Below are 21400 nucleotides of genomic sequence, written 5' to 3' on the forward strand. Positions count from 1 at the left end.
CCCGTCGGGAACTGTCGCCCGACGGGCAGTGTCGTAGGAAGAGACGTCCCTCCTCGTTGGTGTGCGCTTCGTGGGCAGCAGCATCGCCAAACACAGAGGCAGCAGTCACCACTGTTGACACCCGGTATCCCAGTGTGGGCCGCGCCCGCAAGTGGGCTACCCGCGTCGTCACTGCATCATGTTCTCGCTCTGTGTGATCAGAGGGTCTGGACTTCAGGTGTGCGGTGAGAAGAGGCTCTACTGGCGCTCTTTGGACTGGAAGAGACCCGTGGGCTCCGGCAGCCCGGTGCCAGTCTGGAGTTCCGCCGCTTCAGACTAGTCCGCAGTCTGTGACAGATAGCCTACTCATTTTGTATGTGTTTATATCATCAGGGGGCAGGGTCTGGTGGAATGGTAACATAGTGATTGGGACTGAGTTTCATAAGCTATGGAAGGGCCGAATAACACTTGTTCGAAAAAGCCCGGATTGTCTTTTGGTCATCCTGATGAAGGCAACATGTACAAAATAGACTAAAAAAGCATTGGGAAACTGTCAGCAACTGAGGGATCTGCAATATTTCACCGACCTTTAACCGGGCTGCCCCCCCCCCCCAAACACACACACTCACACACACATACAAACGCACACACCTCCATAGCGGAAAACCGAGAGAAGCATTGGAAGGAAGAGCCTGGGTTTGTCCACCACCAGTATAAGAACTAAAGCACAGCGGTTAACTTTTGGCTTTGTGCTGTCAGCCGCAGGAGACCTATGTAAATGCGCTGAGAAAGCCTGCGGTGGTCGCGGAGCTCCACCTTTGTTTAGCCCTTGGCCTCGGCCGGCCGCAGTGCTCAATACGACGCGCCAGACAGCCCCACCAGCGACCGGAACATAAGTCACCGGCGGGTTCCCACGTGGGGCGGCGTGACACGGTGCCAGTCTGGGTCACCTGGGGTCAGCCGCCGTCGGCGCTAATTGCGCGCAGTCGAGGAATGCAGCCGCTGGCATTCAGTGTAACCGGGTCCGCCTCGGGAACGATGTTCGAAGGCATCGCTGCTGCTAAAGACGGCCTCATGGCTGCCCAATCGAGGGCGTTCGTCAGCCTAGTTATGCCACGGACAATGGTGGAAATTACCTCAGCGATTTGGAACACCGTGAAAAGGGCCAAGATGAATGAGTCAGTCACGACGAACCCATGGCCTTTGAGACTGGATACATGCTCACATGCCAAAAGTGCCGACAGGCCTAGAATGCTCAACGCAACACTCAACACGCCTGCGTTTCATCCAGTGCAACGAAATGGTACAGCCGCAAAAGATTGGCACTTAAAAGAACTCTTAACGACACAAGGCCTCACAACTAAAGACGGCGTTCGGTAGAAACAGCGTCTCGGCGGGTTGTACAAAACATTCCTGGATTTTGGCGGCCGAGGTACATTTATGAGCTTGATAACGCATTGTGTATCTTAAAGTTGGTTGCTTTCTCAACGACCTTTCAGGAGACTTTTTCTTTAAGACCTTTGGCCTCTCGGGCCAGCAATGGAGATCATCCTTTTTCATAACAGCCATGCCAAGCTGCAATATTGTCGCAGAATATAGCTGCCACTTGAAGATGAAAAAGGAGGGCATCTGAAAAAATGAGTTCTCCAAAGCTAACGATGTTGCAATGAATTCTTAGCTCGCTTATCAAATTTGCTTATCAGACTTATCTGCCAGTGATGCTTTTCAGGACTGAGAACTCTGGTTAAAGCCCCATGGCTTCTGTTTTCACTCAGACTGGTCTGACTTGTTGTTTACCGGATAAATTTCAACGGCTCACCAAATTTTGAGCATAACAATATCACGACTCTCACCGAAGTGACAGAAAATAGGAGGTGAAGGATTTGCGAAAAAAGACGAGAACATTCCAGTTAGACACAGCCTCAGGACGCATCAAAACACGAATCAAGCGTCGTTGAGTTCAGGAATGATTACAACATTACACCGAGTATGCCACTCTGGGTTGCACTGAGAGCAGCGACTTTGCGCCCGTGCTCTAGCACCGAATTGTACAGTGCCCTTCCGGTCAATGCCTGCGAAAATGACACGGCGCTGGCTGACCAATCACGAGGCAAGGGCCGACCAATCACAGAGCGGCGGCCAGTCCAGAGGCCGACAGCCGCTTCCCAGCCCGCGGCTACGTGGCCACAGCATCGCCCGCCTCAGGTGTCTCTCGTCTACCAGACGCGTCCCCCAGGTTGACAGGAGATTGATCTTGATGCATCAGTTTGGTGTTGTGATTTAGGAACGCGATGCATGTCGTCACGCCGCTTCCTATGGAGTGCCAGCGATCGCTTTGGCCATATAAGCGCTCAGGGGCCGTGGCGCAATCGGGACAAAATATCAAAGTCGCTGAGGTTCTCCCCCATGTCCCTCATGCCTCGAATGTCTCGTGCATTAGGGGAAGTCCTCCAGCGACCAGGGCGCCCTACCGCTTTGGCGCCTGTTCACCACAGCGGCCAGGGCGCCTCACCGGCCTGGCTCCTGTTCGCTGCAGCGACCAGGGCGCCTCACCGGCCTGGCACCTGTTCGCCATAGCGACCAGGGCGTCTCACCGGCCTGGCTCCTGTTCGCCGCAGCGACTAGGGCGCCTCACCGGCTTGGCTCCCGTTCGCCGCAGCGACTAGGGCGCCTCACCGGCCTGGCTCCTGTTCGCCGTAGCGACTAGGGCGCCTCACCGGCCTGGCTCCCGTTCGCCGCGGCGACTAGGGCGCCTCACCGGCCTGGTTCCTGTTCGTCACAGCAACCAGGGAGCCTCACCGGCCTGGCTCCTGTTCGCTGCAGCGACTAGGGCGCCTCACCGGCCTGGTTCCTGTTCGTCACAGCAACCAGGGAGCCTCACCGGCCTGGCTCCTGTTCGCTGCAGCGACTAGGGCGCCTCACCGGCCTGGTTCCTGTTCGTCACAGCAACCAGGGAGCCTCACCGGCCTGGCTCCTGTTCGCTGCAGCGACTAGGGCGCCTCACTGGCCTGGCGCCTGTGCACCATAGCGACCAGGGCGCCTCACCGTTCTGGCTCCCGTTCGCCGCAGCAGCGCGCCAGCCAGTCGAAGGCTCTCACCATTGTTGTCATGCTAATCACACCGTTAGGTTATTCAGGCTGGAGCGACCCATTGCTGACCGGTCAGTGGCTGGGAAGGAGAGAGCGTGAAGCAAGTCAATGCGCAGTCGTAGCCTTTTGGCGCGTCATTGACCACAGTGGTTATACCAGAAGAAGGCTATACGCGATTCAGAAGACGATAAGCGATTCGGATCCACGATCCCCATGTGGAAGCCAATGTTCCCCAGCTAGTGTCATCTCACCCTGTGGTTGTGGGATACCTTGATCTAACCATACCCAGCACTAAAGACACGAGATATGATGAAAAAGTTCCGAAACTACTCCTCGTCAGCATCAACAAGCACGGACACCATCGTCCAGGAGCGTGGTTTTGCCAGATTAGTTGATGGCGGGGTATGGGCTGGGCAGTGAAGACTGATGGGACATAGCCCCAAAATACGCCAAAAGTCGGGTTTTCCACAAGCGTGACCCATTTTCTTCTTCAGCCTGGGAGACGGGGTGAAGCCAGCCTACTCCTTAGAAAACTACACCGTCATCGTCGCTCCCTACCCGCCATACTCGCCGGCTTTGAACCTCTGTCACCCTTTCTTTCAACACATTCAATCTGCAGGGCCGCTGTTTGGACGCCGTGGAGGAGATGCAGCGCGATTTACAGATGGTGCTGGACATGCTCAAAGAAAGGGGTTTTCAGGGAGCATTACGCGTTTGGGTAGTCTATTACAAACCTCAAAACTTTCGACGGGGATTACAAAGGTTGCATTTGAAGGAGACGAAGTTAGATTTGCTGTTTTACAGTAGCGCTGATAAAAGAAGGCATCCCACTTTGTTGTGCTTGTCAGTCATTGTTAGATCAAACGGCGCAAGTTGATCAGTAATACCAGTTTTCTCGAGATCGTTCTGAAAACCTCAGCATTTTGATTTGAAGTCACCGAAACTGCGGCAGGAATCTTACTGGACTCTCTGCTCACCACTATGAAAGTAATGGATTTCATTTGCCTTACTTTTTCCAACGTGTGTGTTCTGTGATGCTTGCAACACATTAATTTGTCAAATTGTTCGTGTAATAAATGTTACGAAAGCTTGTAAAACTCTGTTTATACTAAAAAAGATTTATGAAGCTAATATTCCGCGAATTCAATGAGGCGTTATACTATGGCTCTAGTTACTTCCCTAGGACGTTTACTGCGGTATCTCTTTTCGGAGCGAACTTTGGCTTTCGTAAGCGGAGTGTCAAATGGTCTAAGGTGACGCATTGGTTCAAAGTTCAACCAATGCGCTCCTCGCTAACTTATCCTTGCCGCCCGCTGATCCAATCATAAACGTTCGTTTGTACTGACATCATTCAGTAACAGCTGACAGCGGTCCCCCAGCAGACTATGCTCTCGTCATGACACGGTTGTCGCTTCTTCACGGAAGAACCGTAGCACTGCTACAAAGCGTTGACAGCGAAATTTGGATTTGAAATTGATGTATATATATATATATATATATATGTATATATGCATGTATGTATGTATGCATCCTTAGAATGCGTTGATGGTGCTGCAGTGGCACTACGCAGTGCTATTATAACACGCAACTGGTCCTGAGGTTTCACTAGAGGTTCCACTTCACTTTAAATAGGCCCCAAAGGTGGAAAATTTCCTTAAAAGTGAACGTCTCACCTATGGGGTATGTTTCAAAGACATGCTCTAGTGAAACCTGGGAACTAGTCACGTCTAGTAATGACACTGGGTAGCATTGCTGCAGCGCCGTCAAGACATACTAAGGATATCGATTTCAGTCACTTTCGAGCCCAAATTGTGCCATCAACGTTTTGTAACAGCAATACGCTTCTCCCTGCAGTCGCGACCACCGTCACCATGATAACTACCGTGCACGCCTCTACTGGTGTGATTAAGAGAACATTTGTGATTGGCCGAGCGGACAAGGGTCTGTTAACCAAAGAACACACCGGCTGAACTTTGAACCAGTGCGTCACTTTAGACCATGTGATATCCCGTTTCCCAAAACCACAATGCGCTCCGAGAAGAGCCACTACAGAAAACGTCGTAGGGTAGAAACCAAACCCGAAGTATAACGTTTCGTTAACTTCACGGCATAAAAGCTTCATTGTGTACACAGTGTTCCATTTTGTATAATATTTAGTACACCAACAGTTTGACAAATTGTTGTGTTGCGAATATTTAAGAACACATACGTTGGAAGGGCAAGGCTAATGAAGTGTATTATTTTCACAGTTGTGAGCAAGGAGTCAAATGAGGTTTCTCACGCAGGATCAGCTACTTTAAATAGAAATTCTGAGCTATTCAGAAGGATTTCGAGGAAACTGATCTTACTTATCAAATCGTACGCGTCTGACCTCACAATGAATGACGAGTACAAAAAAGATGGGATGCTCCCTTTTATCAGCGCTGCTGTAAAACGACATCCAACTAACACCCTTTCCTTCGGATGCAAGCGTCGCAAACTTCGCTGAACGTCTTGAGGTTTGTAATAGAAAAGCCACGTCAGCATGCTCGACCTCATCTCTTCCCCCTCCCCTCTCCCCCCATTTGAGGCGTCTCAGTTCAAAGAGCAAACTCCATACGTTCAGCATATTGAAGTCCGCATATAACGCGGTATGGCAATCGAAACAGCTCTGAACAAAGAGCACGACCCAAGCAGCCTCAAGCTTTAGCACAAAAACACGTTCGCCTGTTCCGTGTCACGCCGGGCTACGACATGTATACGATCCTGAGCCGGCAGTGTTTACGTGGCACATCGCAGCTGGGCTCCCTCCGTGACACTTCCTGCTGCGCTGCACCGCGCCGGTCAGTACGGCCGGCCTCGGCCGGGCCGTCTGAGCTACGCGCTCCTCCCGCCGACCCGGGCAAAGTCCGCGGAGTCCGTCGATCGTGGATCGGAGGTCGAGTGGCCGGGCGCGGCGCAGATTGGACAGTCGGCCGCCGTCTTCGCCGTGTGCTCCCCAGCGTGCGGCACTCTCCGGCGCTTCTCTGTGCTCCTCGGTGCTCGCCTGTGATCCGCCGTCAGCGTCATGCGGCTCCGAGCGGGAGCCGTGCTGGCTGCCTGCCTGCTGGCGCAGGTCGGCGCCCTGCCGTTCGTTTCCGACTGGCTCGGCGACCTTGAGCTGTCGAGTAAGTGGGCCGTGGGAGAGGGGACACTGGCGCGGCCACCTTCTGACCTGGGCGTTCAGGGGTCACCCATCAGGCCACGTGGGCTCTGGGGCACTAGGCCACCACATCCTATGGCTCGGTCGGTACAAGATACCCCTGCCCGAAGTCAGGTCATTTCGATAAATATCACAGTATTTTTTTCATGAAAGCGCCGAAGACCGTTAGGCCCGTGGTGCTACGTGAGGAGTCAAGGGAAGATATAGGTGCTGAATCTCCCCCCAAAGGAAGACATATATTTCCCACACTTACGAGAATGCATGGGTTTGGGAACAGGACCGCCAGGGAGCCATGCCCCCCCCCCCCCTCCCCACCATCACTTTTCAAGGTGGGGGCGGCAATGTTAGCTGCCCCCTTCAGACTTTATTTCCGAATAGCTTGCTTATGATATGCTTGAATATCTAAAACATGCATGTTGATTTACCTAGTACACCTGCCATCTTCCTCAAACCGCACTAGGCACAATTTCCTCATGTGGTAAAAGCCAGCATATTAGCCTACCATGTCCGGCGAACGAATATATTTAGTGGCAAACCCGAGGTTCCTCTAGTGCCAAAGGCTCCGTTCCGTCCTTTTTTATATAGCATCGGTACTTGTGCCAAATTTGATATTCTCAGGTCATGACATTGGATCAAATATGGTTTGACAAGGTCAAACTCCAGATCGGTGTCCCAAGTGCCTGTTACCTGTTACCTGTACCTATTGTACCTGTTGTAAATAAAAGTTAAATGATATTCAATCAGGGTCAGTGACCTTGTTTGACCTTTTTTACCCCAAGATGACTAAGTACCTACGAGGCTGATCCTATCTTGTCATTCAAGTAAGCTTCAGGGATAGCGCTAGGCGGTTTGTTTCTGAAAACAAAATATTGAACTGGGTCATTTACGATCAGTAAACTTTTCTGACCATTAGGAAGTGCATGAAATACGTTTTATTCGGTTCCTGTCATTGATAAACTTGAAATCAGCACGACAAACTATTTCTTAAACCAAGCTCTCTTGTAAAAAGGGAGGTTGGTCTTGAGCTGGGTCTAGCCTTTATGTCTGACCTCTGGTCAATGGAATTGTCGTCATTCTAAATTCAATTGGATTATTGTTTAACAACTATCTCAGATATGTATGGTTTCGTCTAGCACTCCACTATCGCATCGCTTTGAAGGATTCTCCAAAAATGCCCTCCGCTGACACCAACAGCCTGACTCATCTGCCGTAGGTCAACCATCTAATAAGGCACATCCAAGTTTTGCATCAAAAGTTCCGCTGTTCAGTTCTCTACAACTATACAAAGTGCGGCGCGGCCACACGTCGGCCGTTCGGAAATCATTTTAGATAAACTTCAGAGGGGGGGGGGGGTCAACTTAAACTCCACACGAGCGCGCGTTCTAAAAAAAATTGTCGGTAGATGACCATGAAGATACCTGCCATTCTAATGGCATGGAGCGCGTCGCCTAGTATTGAGTAACCTCGCTGGTATCATGCAAGACCTTTCAGAACATGTAGATCACGTGCCTTTGTCATGTTTGGTTTTCCCTACTTGTCGTGCTTGTTGTACAGTGTTGCATGTGCGGGAAAGCTGAGTACCCTTGCTCGATATGCGACGTTTCAATCTCGCCATTTATTTTCTGTGAAAACCTGTGACGGCCCGCACGACTAATGGTCCGTTCACACAGTCATTTACTCACCTGTGGCGGACGTGCGGACGTCGCCACAGGCTAAAGATTGCGCATCTGCTTGCGTCACACTGTCGCCGAATGTACCATATGTTTCGACAGCCATTACCGCTACACACAGCATGCGCTTTTCACCCATCTCCCGTCTGGTCACGCAGAATATTTTGAAGACGAGAAGCCCACTGGCCTTTGGTTGCACGTTTGAACGCACCTGGTTTGTATCATCTTCGCAGACAATTAACGGTTGCTTGTTCAATGCAACTTTCTTGTTTCCCTGCATATTGACAGTGATCTAAGCAGATGTTCGTACCGTTAAGTTAATTTCGTAATGTTAAGTGTGACTTACTTTGTAACGAGCGAGCCGTCTTGATCACATGTTAAGCACGATCAGGTATGTATGACATGTCATGATCTTCCTCTGATCCACCTGCTTTGAAGCGCGGCCAACGTGCACACAGGCGTTTCTCAAAAAACGCCTGTGTGCACAGTTCATTGGGCGCTCAGAACACTTACAAAAGGGCGGTGGTCATGGTTGGTGTGTTATAGTTTTGAGTGGGTACGTGTGTATCGCATTTTTTAACGGGCGTCATGCTTAACGTCTCCAGGAGTGTGTCTTCCTCACAAACAAGATGTTTTCGTGCGGGGAATCATTAACAGTCCACCACAGCAGATTTGGGAAACGGCGTATTTCTTGGCCAGAATCGTCGAAGACCACAAGTGTTAAAGGATCACAGCCGCTCTGACGTGCTGTCAACTGGACAAAGCTGTCAGGCTTGGCAGCTTAGAGGGATGTCTTTAAAAACCTGTGGGGCAACTGAGGATGAAGGACGCGCCCAGGGTTGGCAACGCTCCGTCGTCGCTGTTCCTTTAAAGGCTGTCACACTCCGCTCGCTCAACCAAGACTGTTACACCGAAATAGGGGGCGGGCCCACAGCCCCGACAGAGAGACCCCCCATTTCTTGATGTTACGACGTGATGCTGTTTTGCAACTTGTTCCGTTATTGACATGCCACCTGCCATGTCCTCGTTTTCTGCGACGGCATCCGGCCCCGGTCCACCGAACAGCGGGGCACGGGCAGGCCACAACAGCGTCCATCACCACTAGCATGATGCTAAACTGTCGTGTTGTCCGGAGAAGCAAGCTGTCGGCGCCAGTCTAGCCTCAGCAGACTTCCTCAGCCTCCTCCGGCTGCGGTCCGGTCCCGGCCCGCGGGCTGGGAGTCAGCTGGCGGCTTCGCCTGTCCATCTATTGTGACACACCCTCCAGCCACAAAAGCGGTAAAATCGCCACCCATTAGTCTCCGGCCTCCGCCTTTCGCTCAGATTATGGGCTAGGTTTGCCGCCGGCGACCGGGTCACAGTCGAATTGGTGGTAATGTGTGTTTTTGCTAGCAGGTTTGGCAGCACAGAACGGCGGTAGCCCGTCTGCTGCCCGCATACTGGCACCCGATTTGCCTCAGAATCGGAATCGACTCACGATTTTTGCCTCAGAATCAGAATCGACTCACGATTTTTGCCTCAGAATCAGAATCGACTCACGATTTTTGCCTAAGAATCAGAATCGACTCATGATTTTTGCCTCAGAATCAGAACCGACTTATGATCTGCTACATGGGACGTCACAATGGTTCAACTAATGATTCGGTGCACTTAAGTCTCGAACCAGAAGTCCATTCGAATTCCATGAAGGTGAATCAGGCGCGAGCCTGGCTGCCAGCGCTGTTGGTCAAACCCTAATCAGACTACACGCATTCGTGGGCATGCACCCACCCACCCTTCATTCTTAAGAGCAGCCCAGCTTCAGAGGACACCAGAAAGGGCTCCAAACTGTCCCGCTCAAGGGACACAACAATGTTAAGCCTCTCACCCTGACGAAATCCTGGATCGGCAAGAAATGGATCGGTCATGTTAACAACCCCATTTTGATGTTTGACCTCATTGGTACACCAACAGCGTTGTGTACCAATGGCACGTGCCCATGTAGTGTTTGCTTCTTGCGAGATTCAGATAATTGTTTCTCTATGCTTTTTTTCGTTAACGTGTCTTTCTAGATACCTCTCTCCCGTTACTCCCGCAACCACTTTCTTCTTCTTCGACGTGCCCTCAGTTCTCTAAATATGCTGGCATGCAGAAAAGGTCATGCAGGGTCATGTATGGAGATATAAAACCAGGCAGAAATACCCGCCTTTGGAAGTGTTTAGAAATGTGTGGCGAACTTGTGGACATTTGAATGAATGAGAGTCAATAACGGCGCGTTCTTTTTGTCTCGGCGCGTTGGGTCATTTTACACTTCCCATGGTCAGATCTGGCCGCTGGAGCCAGGGACGGACCCAGAGTGGGTGGGAGGGGGGGGGCGGGGTCATGGGCCCATGGCCCCCTTTGACCCCAACAGATTTTGTTTTTTCGAAGGGGAACCACGGTTTCATGGGGAGGGCACCAAAGAGCTCCATCTCAGAACTACATAATTCTTATTTTCAGGAGGCACCAAATTCCAGAGACATCATAAATGGTCCTAAATCTTCACTGTCGACAGGCAACAGTTTCCAGGGCACCACAATGTCCATGCCGTTTTCCTTGACGAAGTCCTGCATTAGTCCGTCCAGACCAGGAAAACTTGCATTTTGAGGCACCAAAACTTGCATTTTGGGGCACCAGCCATAGCCCTCATTCTTAAGAGGAGCCCAATGTCATAGGACAGCACGAAGGGCCCCAGACTGTCACGCTTAAGGGGCATAACAATGCTAAGCCTCTCACTCTTACGAAATCCTGGATCGGCAACAACCGGATCGGCCATGTAAACAACTCAACAGTGATTGACATGGCATGTTTGACCTCATTTGACCCTGACGTTATTTGGTTAGGGCCATGATTTTTCACGCAATGCAGCTCCCTGCAGTACCCACCCACCCTGGGGGATGATTTACTCTAACTCTCTCGGTTCTCGAGGTGGTAGGGACGAGGGATGGTAGGGATAGCGAGGTCTGTCTCCTCCCTCCAACACGTGTAATTTTCTGAGGCCCTCCACTGTACGTGTTAAGCATTTACTGTCAGCATTCACATTCACGGCAGTCATCATTTACCATTCATCATCAGTCACTCATCACCATCATTATGTGAGCAGCGTTCACATTCACTGTCAATGTCACTACCTACAAAATGCAACTTTCTGATAGTTCCGTCCCTGGTACGTCAACGATGACTAGTTTCTCGAATCGTGTTGTGGCATCTGAAAGTGCCTAATTCGATGATAATCAGGAGTCACCTTTAACTCGTTTTGTCATATCTTCCCCGCAATTCTTAGCTCAGGACGATAGCATCTTCCAATCTTTGGAGGAACACCCCCAAGTGCATATGTACCTGTCGTGTCCCTGCTGCGCAGAGGAGATAGTTTTCGATCAAGAAATAAGGATGTGAAAATGAGGTGGCCGAAATCCAGGAGTTTTTTGTGAAGGGTGGGGGCACCAAGTTTCGGGGGGGGCACCATAGCGAGGGGTGGCATCTCCCCTGACGAAATCTAGGATCCATCCCTGGCGGGAGTAGTTGTGTGACGCGTATGCTAACGCACTTTCGATATCTGAAAGTCTGTATCCACAGCTGTGTGAATCCCGCGTAATTAGCTATGTCACAACGCGATTACAAGACGCGCCGGCCATCGTTTCCCCCGCTGACGTCATTCCGTGTGTGTACCGCAGTGCCGACCGGAAACTCCGACTCGGCGTGGTCGCGGCGTGACGCCGAGCTCAAGGTGGAGGACCATTTGCGACAGACCCTGAAGCGACTCAGCACCGACGCCAAGCAGCGGCTGACAGGTGGGGGTTAAAGCCATGCTGGCGCTGTTGCCACCGACTGTTCGCCACCGCCAGGCTCTCCCCTTTCGCCGGCGGACTGGCACGCCGGCGTGGGGCCGCGGTCCGTCCTCGGCTCGAGCCTCCGGCTATGCGGCGACCTGACACACCAGCACTACTCGCAGCGCCGCTGCTGCGGCAGCAAGCTTTCGCACCACTCACGCTGCCGGTGGCGTGACAGTACACTCCTGCGGCGAGCGCACTGCTGCCGCTGCGGGGGTGCGTTCGTCTCCGTGTCACTCACGCTGTCGGTGGCGTGACAGTACACTCCTGCGGCGAGCGCACTGCTGCCGCTGCGGGGGTGCGTTCGTCTCCGTGTCACTCACGCTGCTGCTGCGGCGATGCACACCCCGGCTCCTGGTGGCTCGGGGTCTGTTGCCGATACAGGACCCGCTGTAAGGCACTGTGGGCCCCTGGCAAACATCCTCATTGTTTGAGGGACCAAGAACAGTGCAAATCACGGGCCCGGTCTTGCTCGCGATTGGGAAACGGGTCTGCAGGGTCCAGACCGACGCGGAGCCGACTGTTCGGTGTTGGTGATCTTTGGTCGAAATAGAGGCCCGGTCTGTCCCACGAGTCCCCAATCAATGCAATAGGTCCCCGGACATTGGAAGTCGCAGCCCCACGGGCGGGGACTCCTGACTGTGAGCTACGGCCAACCCTTCGGGCCCTCCGGCTCCTTCAGCTTTCCAAATGGGTCCTTGACCTTCAGTCCCGAGGGGCCTTTCGGCCACTCCTGAGGTGTCCTCATGCAAAGCCCGTGACGGACTCGGGGCCACTTGCCGACACATAACCCCTGACCGATGCCACAGGGGCCCGATCATTGCTTCAGGGACCTAGACCAATGTTAATCGTGGGTCCCAGCCTTGCTCCGGCTTAGGAAATGGGTCCCCAGGGCTCAGACCGATGCAGAACCAGAGACCATCCGGTGTGGATGGTCTCTGGTCGACATAGACGCCCGCATTCCTTCAGGGGTCCTTCGTCGGTGAAAGATGTCTTCTTACTGATATTGCTTGTTACGGTCCTACGGGCCGGGATCCTTGATGTGACCCGCAGCCAGTTCTCAAGCCCCCTATGCCCTCCAATCGTTCGCTTGATCGTCGGTTTCGGTGGGCCTCCGGGGTCCCCTTCGGGCCTCACTAAACAACGCCCTTGGTGGACTCGGGGCCACTTGCCAACTCAGGACCCCCTGGTAGACGCTGAGGCCCCTGATGGATACAGGGCCTCGAGCAGTAGATCGCTGGCTTCGGCTTTGTCACTGCTTGGGAAGTGAACCCTCAGGCCCATGACAACAGGGAGCCGGTGGTGCGGTACTAATGGTGTCTGACCGGCATATAGACCCTTATCGGCTCAGGAGGCCCCTGTTTGGCACAAAGGGCTCTTCAGCTGGCATTGAAGCACCCGGCACTGTGGACTAGGGCCTCTGAACTTAGCCTCCGGCCGGCCTTCCGAGCCCTTTCGGACTTTCACATTGGGCCTTGGCTTGTCGGTCCCAACGGACCCGAATGGCCCCTCAAAACCTAAGTAGGTACGTGCCCACGTATGCTCCCTCCTGCCTGCGGCACTGGCTCCATGCATGTCTTTCAGGGCATAGTTATGACCTTGTCACGACTATCTGCAGACGCAGAGATTTTGTTATCACATTACGGGATCAATCATCTGCAGCAAATCAAGCATATAACCTCAGTGAACTGTCATTGTTGCCGTTCAGAAAATATAGTGCATTTGGATAGTGCACTAAGAGCTTAACAGGCCTGTAAACTAACAAAAACATTGTCTGCGCTGAGAAAAACATGCAGGAAGCACGTACAAGGCTATTGCATGGATGTTTGTCTCAAGTTAATATATGGAGAAAGCTGCGACACACCCTTTGCGAGCTCGTTTGCATGCATAACCCAATGCGTGGTGTGGGGGCACAGATGCTGGGAATTACGCCAGGTATATAGCGGTACCAGGAACGGGTACCAGGGCGCTGTCTGACCCAACTAACAGGAAGTGTCGGCCAGCAGCTAACAGCTCCCGAGCCAAGCTCCGTGTGAGCGTGCCGCGGGAGTCAGCGACTCTGTAGACTCTCTGCGGCCCGTCTGGCAGCATTAGCAAAAACAGACATCGAGCTAGAATTCCATAACCTAGGTGGTGGATTTAGGATTCATGCAACAAGTCTCGCGTGTCCAGAACCCTGTGCCGTCCACGCAAATCGCTCGGAATAATTTCTGGGGGGAACAATATTCTCTCCGTATTTATTAGACACGGGCTCGCCGGCCAAGCGGATTTTCAGGAAAGCATTGTTTCATACGGTTTACTTTCCCCCTGGAAAAGAAAGCAGAACTTTCCAAGACGGCAGAATGCGTTTGGAGTTGCACGCCATCATAGTTTGCATGGTGTTTGCACTCCACTTCTGGTCATATTCGTGACTTCTATTCGGGTTGGAATGATAATGTCTGCACCATCAATACTTTCTGAGGGATTTCGCACGGCGCTGGATTAAGATCAAGCTTTTTTCAGAGGCATGCTTGCATGATAAGAACCTGCCGCATCTAATCAGAAAGAGAAACAGTTCCTCGCTTATCGCATAGCTATTCAAGTCAAATCGCATCCAGCGCCATCTGCACACCAAAGTAGTATTTGTTTTCTCCACCAGGTGGTGTTATGGAGGACCCTCTTCCCATACCGGCCTCGCTGAAGCAGGAGGCTGCAGGCGCCACGTTCAAACTGCACAACATCGTCCTCACTGGCCTCAGAGACTACGACGTGCCGCTGGTCCAAGTTGACCTCAGTACGCATGAGGTCAGTGGCTATGCGGGGATCTGAGTTCGGTAGATACCAGATCCGTTTGCCGAGGCCAGAGTGCGTCCGGCGACAGGGCGAGGGAAGTTTCGTTCCCTGCACTTCAGTGTCGATGACGGCACAACAGACACATCTTATGGTAAAAAGTATGAAAAGCGTTACACTGAAGACTCAGTATTTCTACTCGAGACATTGTTAAATTAGGGATCTGATTAGATATCTTCGATCTATACCTCTTCGGCCAGATCAGGGCTGCTTCGTTAGTCATATCACCAATATGTCACATTATGGCCAGCCACCCACCGCGCGCTATGGTCTGGTGTCGTTCGCCGTCTGTCCCGCTGCGTGACGACCCACGCGTCGTGTCCGCCGGCAGTACACGTACGAGCTGAAATTCCCGACGCTGGCCATGCTCGGCCAGTACGTGCTGGACTACTACTGGACGGCATCCGAGGGCGACTTCACCATCACCATGTCGGACGTCAAGGCACGCGGCCGTGGCTTGCTGGACGTCTGCGGCAACGGCACTGTCAGGGTCAGTCCGGCACAGCAGGCAGCGTCAGGGGCAACCAGTGACGCGCTCAGGGTCAGTCCGGTACAGCAGGCAGCGTCAGGGGCAGCCAGTGATACGCTCAGGGTCAGTCCGGCACAGCAGGCAGCGTCAGGGGCAACCAGTGACGCGCTCAGGGTCAGTCCGGTACAGCAGGCAGCGTCAGGGGCAGCCAGTGATACGTTCAGGGTCAGTCCGGTACAGCAGGCAGCGTCAGGGGCAACCAGTGACACGCTCAGGATCGGCCCGGCACAGCAGGCAACGTCAGGGGCAGCCAGTGTCACGCTCAGGGTCAGTCCGGTACAGCAGGCAGCATCAGGGGCGACCAGTGACACGCTCAGGGTCAGTCCGGTACAGCAGGCAGCATCAGGGGTAGCCAGTGACACGATCAGGGTTAGTTCAGTGGTATCGTCAAGATCAGCCCGTTGGTGACACGGTCAGGGTCAGGCCAGGGCTACCGTCATGTTCAAGTAAGGGTCGGTCCGGCCGGAAAAGCGCGGGCCATTTCATCTTGCTGCACCAGCCAGGAGTCGGTGCTGTTCTGCGGCTCCTCACATTAGTGATTTCCCTGAGCTGCAGCCCGGTGAACCTGGAGCGCTCGTGCTCGACGTCATGCTGAAGGCGTCGATAACGTCCCTCCGTCCCGCCTTGGAGTCACTGGCCCGTGGAACGTGGAAAGTCGGCCCCCGGCCGACAGCGGCCGTTGTACTGTTGTCCACTGCCATGATCTTAACGCTGATCTTCTACCCAGTGCCAGCCACCACTCACCGCCCCAATCTCACGGCTAGCCTCGCCCGCACTGGTTGCACCATCGTCTTGAGGTCAAAGCGAGACGGAGGCCGTGGAAGCCGAGAGCGTGCGCCCGCCCTGACGCGATTCTGACCCGCCGTCGCAGCTGACCGCCGGCCACAGCCACACGGAGGTGACGTTCTCCCGTATCCACGCCGACCTCGGCAACCCCGGCCTGATCGACGGCGTGGTGCAGGCGGCCGCCGGCGCGCTCGGGCCGTATCTGTTCGACGTGCTCAAGCCGAGCTCGCTGCACCGCTTCAGCGACTACTTGGCCGAGCACGGCGCCGTCCAAGTCAGGTGAGTGCCGCCCGTGGGTGGCGCTGTGGGTGGGAGCGGGCCGGGCCCAGGCGGCGGTGGGGAGGAGAGTTGCGGGGGGCCTGTGCTGCGCGGCGCCTTCTCCCGTTCTTATGGGCAGCCGGGGGTAGTCCGCATTTAGAGTCGAAGGGATAATCCAACTGTGAACCCCTCGCCTTGCCGGAGATTTTGCTGGAGTTACCTCGTGGATGGTAGGTGGAGAGCGTCAGCGCTTGCGCAGGGATTGTGGCCAGGGGCATGTGTGGAAAGATGCACCATGCTGGAACAATATTTTGCGCGAGACTTGTAAACTTAATAGCCACAGCCCTCTAACTTGGTGAGCTACAACCCCGCCTCCAGCATGGTGCTTACTTTGCCGACTTCCCAGTTCTTGTTCTTTTTTATCTTCAATCGTCTTGACAACAATGCCGTCAAACTGTGACAAAACTGCATGTGTCACGTGCCAGGCAGCTTCCGGGTATCTGCTCCATGTGCGGTGAGCGTAGTTTTAGCAGCCTTGACTACCACAGATTCGAACAAAATCCCTCCCTGAGCGGATTATCGTTTCCTGGGAAAGGATTCCACCCGGCGGTTGATTCGAATTTGCCGAGCGGCGCGCGGGCCTCTACATGGGCCCGATGGCATGGATTGAGGTGGGGTGTCGGCTTAATTCGAGTTTGCTGAACGGCACGCGGGCGTTTACATGGGAACGACACCAATCTAGGTCAGCTGCCAGCTTAATTCAAATGTCAATGGATATAGTCTATTCAGTTGCACGGGAAGAAACGGCTGCAGCCCCTCCCAAACTTGTAGAAGTAGTCAAATTTTGGAGAAACCTGTTTTTGTGTTTTGGGGTTTCGCCACTTTCCCCTGCTAAGTCCCCTCCCCTTTTTGCGAAATTTTGCGAAAAAAAATCCAACCTTTTTTGCGAAATCACGCCCTCGGCAAAAGCGAACGGTAGTGTAAAGAACGCTAGGCACTTGAGCTGACTACCAGTAAACCGCTTAAGGTCTGCATTCACTCGCTGGACTCGTTTACACAGCACGTTCAATTCCTACCCGAGATGCCAACTTGGCCATTGCCCCAAAAGAAGCGCCGGCCGTTGGCGAGTCACGCGCTCCACCAGTTATTTGGCGGCGGGTTCGGGCATCGGGCGTCGGTCGCGTGACGGCGCTATGTAGGGACCGCATACGTCAGCCGACCGGGAGTCCGCCGCCCGGCTGAGGCGGAGGCCGCCCACCGAACTGATGCGTTGGCTCAGAACCCCCGGCTCAGGAGTCACAATAGAACAGAGAGTCCAGCGCACGGCAGTCCAGAACAGAGAGTCCATCTGGAGTCAGCAAGACTCGTCGTTCGGGAGCGACGGGCGAAACTTTCGGAGAAATCATGTCAACGTTTAACAAGTTGAATGTTGGCGTGACGTTCTGTTCAGGATATCAGTCAACACATCGGGTTGAGTGACGTATGTGACATCTACAAGGTCTGTCAGTGCAAAAATAGATCACACTGAACCGTTTCCAAAATATTTTTTGGGACCTACGATCGTGGAGCATTTGTACCTCAGGCTTGATAAAGCATGTCCGGTGGAATGTATGAAAACAGTAGGTCATCGAAATCCTGAAAATACGCAGTTCATACCAATAACTTAGCTTGTGAGTTATTGGATCGTTGTTTCCCAGTCGGAGAAACACGTGCTACCAGAATTTGATTTGGTAACGTTGTCAACATTTTGCTTTTTTACTTTTCGATTCTCGTTTTTGCATTCCGTTATATTATTTTATATACCGTATCCTTGTGTACACTCATGTCCCGTGGATCAAATACTTGCGTTTCTAACGATTTATCCAAGGAACCCTGCAAAGACGGATTAAGAGAAGCAAATAAGGTTTATGAAACGACAGTAAAACTTGCTCGATGCTGCAATGTTAGTCTTGTTGCGATGCATATTTGTTAAGTGCACCCGTGGCGGCAAATAAGCAATATTTATACAAATGGAGACATTTAGTATGGTCGGTCTGACACTCTCACGTCGCCAGTTCAAAACAACAGTTGCAATTTTGCTAAACGGTCTTGCGGTAAAGACAACATGGAACCCCGTCCAAACAAGCTAGCACGCACGTAACGTATGTCTGATGTTTTCAAACTCCCGTTCGGGGTCAGGCCTTCTCTGAGGTCTGTTTCGTGGTTCGGTGTCGGAGGGAGGGAGGAGGGGGAGGGCATCCCTACAGTCGGGATTGGGCCGAGCCGCTGCCCGAGCCCCTACCCGGACCGCGTGACGCCGCCTTCTCTGTCCGCAGAGAGCTGGACGAGGAACGTATGCTGACCGGCTCGCTGGCGATGGTCGACTCGGCCGTGCTGGAGGCGCGCAAGAAGGTGCGCGAGGCTGGCTACGACCCGCTCGTGCTGCCTGACATCAGTCAGGCCAGCTCCGGCGTCGAGGTTAGTAGGGTCAGCTCCGGCGTCGCGGTCAGTGGAGTTCGCTATGGCGTCGAGGTCAGTGGGGTCAGCTCCGGGGTAGAAGTCAGTGAGGTCAGCTCCGGGGTAGAGGTCAGTGGGTTCAGCTCCGCGGCGAAGGTAAGTGAGGTCAGCTCCGGGACAGAGGTCAGTAGAGTCGGCTTAGGGGTAGAGGCCAGTGGGGTCAGCTCCGGGGTGGAGGTCAATGGAGTCAGTTCCGGGGCCCGAGGTCGCTGGAGTTACCCCCTGGGAAGAGGCGGTTCAGTCCGGCAGTAGGGGTCGGTGTGGTTCGCTCCGGCGACCCGGTCACCGGGGTCAGCTCTCGCATGCAGACCAGTGACACCACCTGGGTGTCGGACGTCCCGCGTCCCTGTTGTGCGCCGCCCCATGGCCGTGCTGTGCTCCACCCCTCGGCCGTGCTGTGCGCCGCCCCTCGGCCGTGCTATGCGCCGCCCCACGGCCGCGTTGTGCGCCGCCCCTCGGCCGTGCTATGCGCCGCCCCATGGCCGTGCTGTGCTCCACCCCTCGGCCGTGCTGCGCGCCACCCCTCGGCCGTGCTGTGCGCCACCCCTCGGCCGTGCTGTGCGCCGCTTCTTGGCGTGACCGCCTCGCCGCCGACCGCAGGTGCTGCTCAGCCACGGCGTGCTGACCGGCCTGAGCAGCCTGCAGCGCTCCGGCGACGTGGCGCTGGGCGTGCTCGACCAGACGGCCAAGGCGACGCTGGCGCTCGGCACTGAGCGCGTCACCGGCAAGTACCGCTGGACCGTCCGCGGCTTCAACGTGCTCGAGCGCAGCGGCTTCGTCAAGTTCAGCGTCGACAGCCTGAAGCTGCGCGCCCGGCTGGCGCAGGCCATCTCGCTGCAGGAGCGGCCCCGCATCGACGACCTGGACGTGGACCTGGGCCGGCTGACCTTCCGCGCCGAGGGGCTCGGCAGCCTCGACTACGCGCTCAACGTCGGCTCGCAGAGCTTCCCCGGCATGATCAAGCGTATCTTGGTGAGCGCCGTCGAGACGCCGCTCATCTGGATCATCGAGAACCAGTTCAGCGAGCTGGGCCTCAGCTAGGGCCGGCACGGGTCGGGCGGGGCCGCATGGTTGCCCCAGAGATCGGCCAATGTGGGCGTGATGAGCTGAGGCAGCCCGGGAAGCAGCAAGGACGCTCGTGCTTATTCGCGATGGCCTGGAAGAGGACTCGCATGCGCTTCGTCGCATGCTCGTGGGGCCCCAGTGGCCGCCAGCGCTTCCGTAGGGCCAGGTGCCCGAGGATGTGACAGTGTATCGACTGGGGCGGTGATGTGACATCGAGGCTGGCCGTCTTTGCGCCTGTGATCAAACTTGCGGAATCTGACTTCAGCCTGCGAGGAAGCTCAGCGCGGTGTGATCGCCGTTCGGGTTGAAGGCATTGCACGGGTTCCTGTGCTCACATGTGATTTCAAACGTACTCACATCCAGTTTTGGATTAATTATCAGGGTATGTTAAGTTGCTTGACAAATGCGCCCCGTGTATCATTTAAAACCCATGTGATCACCGAATCTTCAGAGGAGCTCGTGGCCTCCAGCCAGCAATCCTGTTGAGGCCCGTACTCAGTGTCAACGCCCACCAGGGGCGTAGTGTGAAGCAGCCTATCCACAAAATGTACGAAGGGCTTCTTCACTTCTCAAGTTGGGGTCCAGACTCGAGAGCTAGACCCCCCCCCCCCCCCCCCCACACACACTGCGATGGGGACAACCCCCAATGCCCAAGACGTTTCCTTGTGATTCATGTAACACTCAGCTCGAATGACGTATGACTTCAAAGACATTCCGTATATGTGGTCGTTTCCAATCACCATGCCTCTATCTGCTACACGGGGGTTTACAATTCGTGCCGGTTCTGGCAGAATGTAAGGCAATAATGTGCACACCATCTCGACAAAAAGCGGACGAGGCGGTAGCTACCTGTCGCAGTGGGCGAAACACTGGTCATATTGCTCAGTGCGCCGCTGGGCAACAAACGGCGTGTGCTGCCCAATACGCGTGATTCGAATCGGAAATACATGGTCTCAAATCGCAGCTAGGATACGATCAGCTAAGTGTTGGGCGTTGCCTCCAGCGCGCCACCCCTGCCGCGGTAACCCACGGCCAATGCCGGGCAATCCAAACAAACGCGGTTTCTGACAACAGGCAGCGGACATCAGTGGGCACGAAAGCGTTCGATCCGTTGCTGTTGACGCATTCGCGACCGACAGACTCGCGCCCACTGTTGAGCTCAGGCCCGGAGCACGCCGCACCCGCGTGTAACCTACGATCGTCCCGAACCCGCCTGTATCGACCGCGGCTGCTCGGTGTGACCAATCCATACCGCTATGCGACGTGCCGGGCAGCCCTATTCATAGCTTCTGCCGTGCTGAGCGCAAAAGCTGAAAATATGGCAGCGGTATTGCTGGCGCGGCTGCAGTACCCCCATTTACAACGGAAAGCATGGATGGCGTATAAAAAGCTTCAGAGCACGGGCTTCCGCGGAGCACCAACTCGAGCACACGTTTTCCTTCATGCCGTGTGAGCACTCGCACTACGCCAAAACCTATTAGCGGGGGCTACACAACCAATCGATTGAAATTCTAGTTAGGCACGTTCGTTAGCAGCCAGGCTCTCGACTGATTCGGGTGAGAATGGAAGTCCCGCGCCGGGCACGCGCCTGCGGGAGCACCTAAACACGTACCGAAGACGTAGCAGCCGCAAAGCGAATGACGTTCCCTGCCGATCACCACATGAGCGCA

At 54.3% G+C, this 21400-nt stretch overlaps 1 protein-coding gene across 1 annotated transcript; it reads left to right on the top strand.

Annotated features, from left to right (window-relative positions):
* The first annotated feature begins 5925 nt into the window (after positions 1 to 5925).
* LOC119101013 (uncharacterized) lies at positions 5926 to 20690 on the top strand. The gene is made up of 7 exons (XM_037224255.1): positions 5926 to 6214; positions 11612 to 11728; positions 14406 to 14551; positions 14928 to 15086; positions 15997 to 16190; positions 18485 to 18626; positions 19266 to 20690. Exons 1-7 carry the CDS (start codon positions 6115 to 6117, stop codon positions 19704 to 19706), a joined length of 1299 nt encoding a protein of 432 aa, XP_037080150.1. The 5' UTR covers positions 5926 to 6114; the 3' UTR covers positions 19707 to 20690.
* Positions 20691 to 21400: the final 710 nt, after the last annotated feature.

The sequence above is a fragment of the Pollicipes pollicipes genome, unplaced genomic scaffold (assembly GCF_011947565.3).
Source record: "Pollicipes pollicipes isolate AB1234 unplaced genomic scaffold, Ppol_2.1 Scaffold_4881;HRSCAF=5763_pilon_pilon_pilon, whole genome shotgun sequence".
NCBI classification, from domain to species: domain Eukaryota; kingdom Metazoa; phylum Arthropoda; class Thecostraca; order Pollicipedomorpha; family Pollicipedidae; genus Pollicipes; species Pollicipes pollicipes.

Excerpts from the sequence above, each read along its gene's own strand:
- LOC119101013 (XM_037224255.1), top strand. The coding sequence starts at position 6,115 with ATGCGGCTCCGAGCGGGAGCCGTGCTGGCTGCCTGCCTGCTGGCGCAG. Across the intron at positions 14,552-14,927 it reads TTGACCTCAGTACGCATGAG|TACACGTACGAGCTGAAATT; the intron begins GTCAGTGGCTAT and ends GTCCGCCGGCAG. Across the intron at positions 15,087-15,996 it reads GCGGCAACGGCACTGTCAGG|CTGACCGCCGGCCACAGCCA; the intron begins GTCAGTCCGGCA and ends CCGCCGTCGCAG.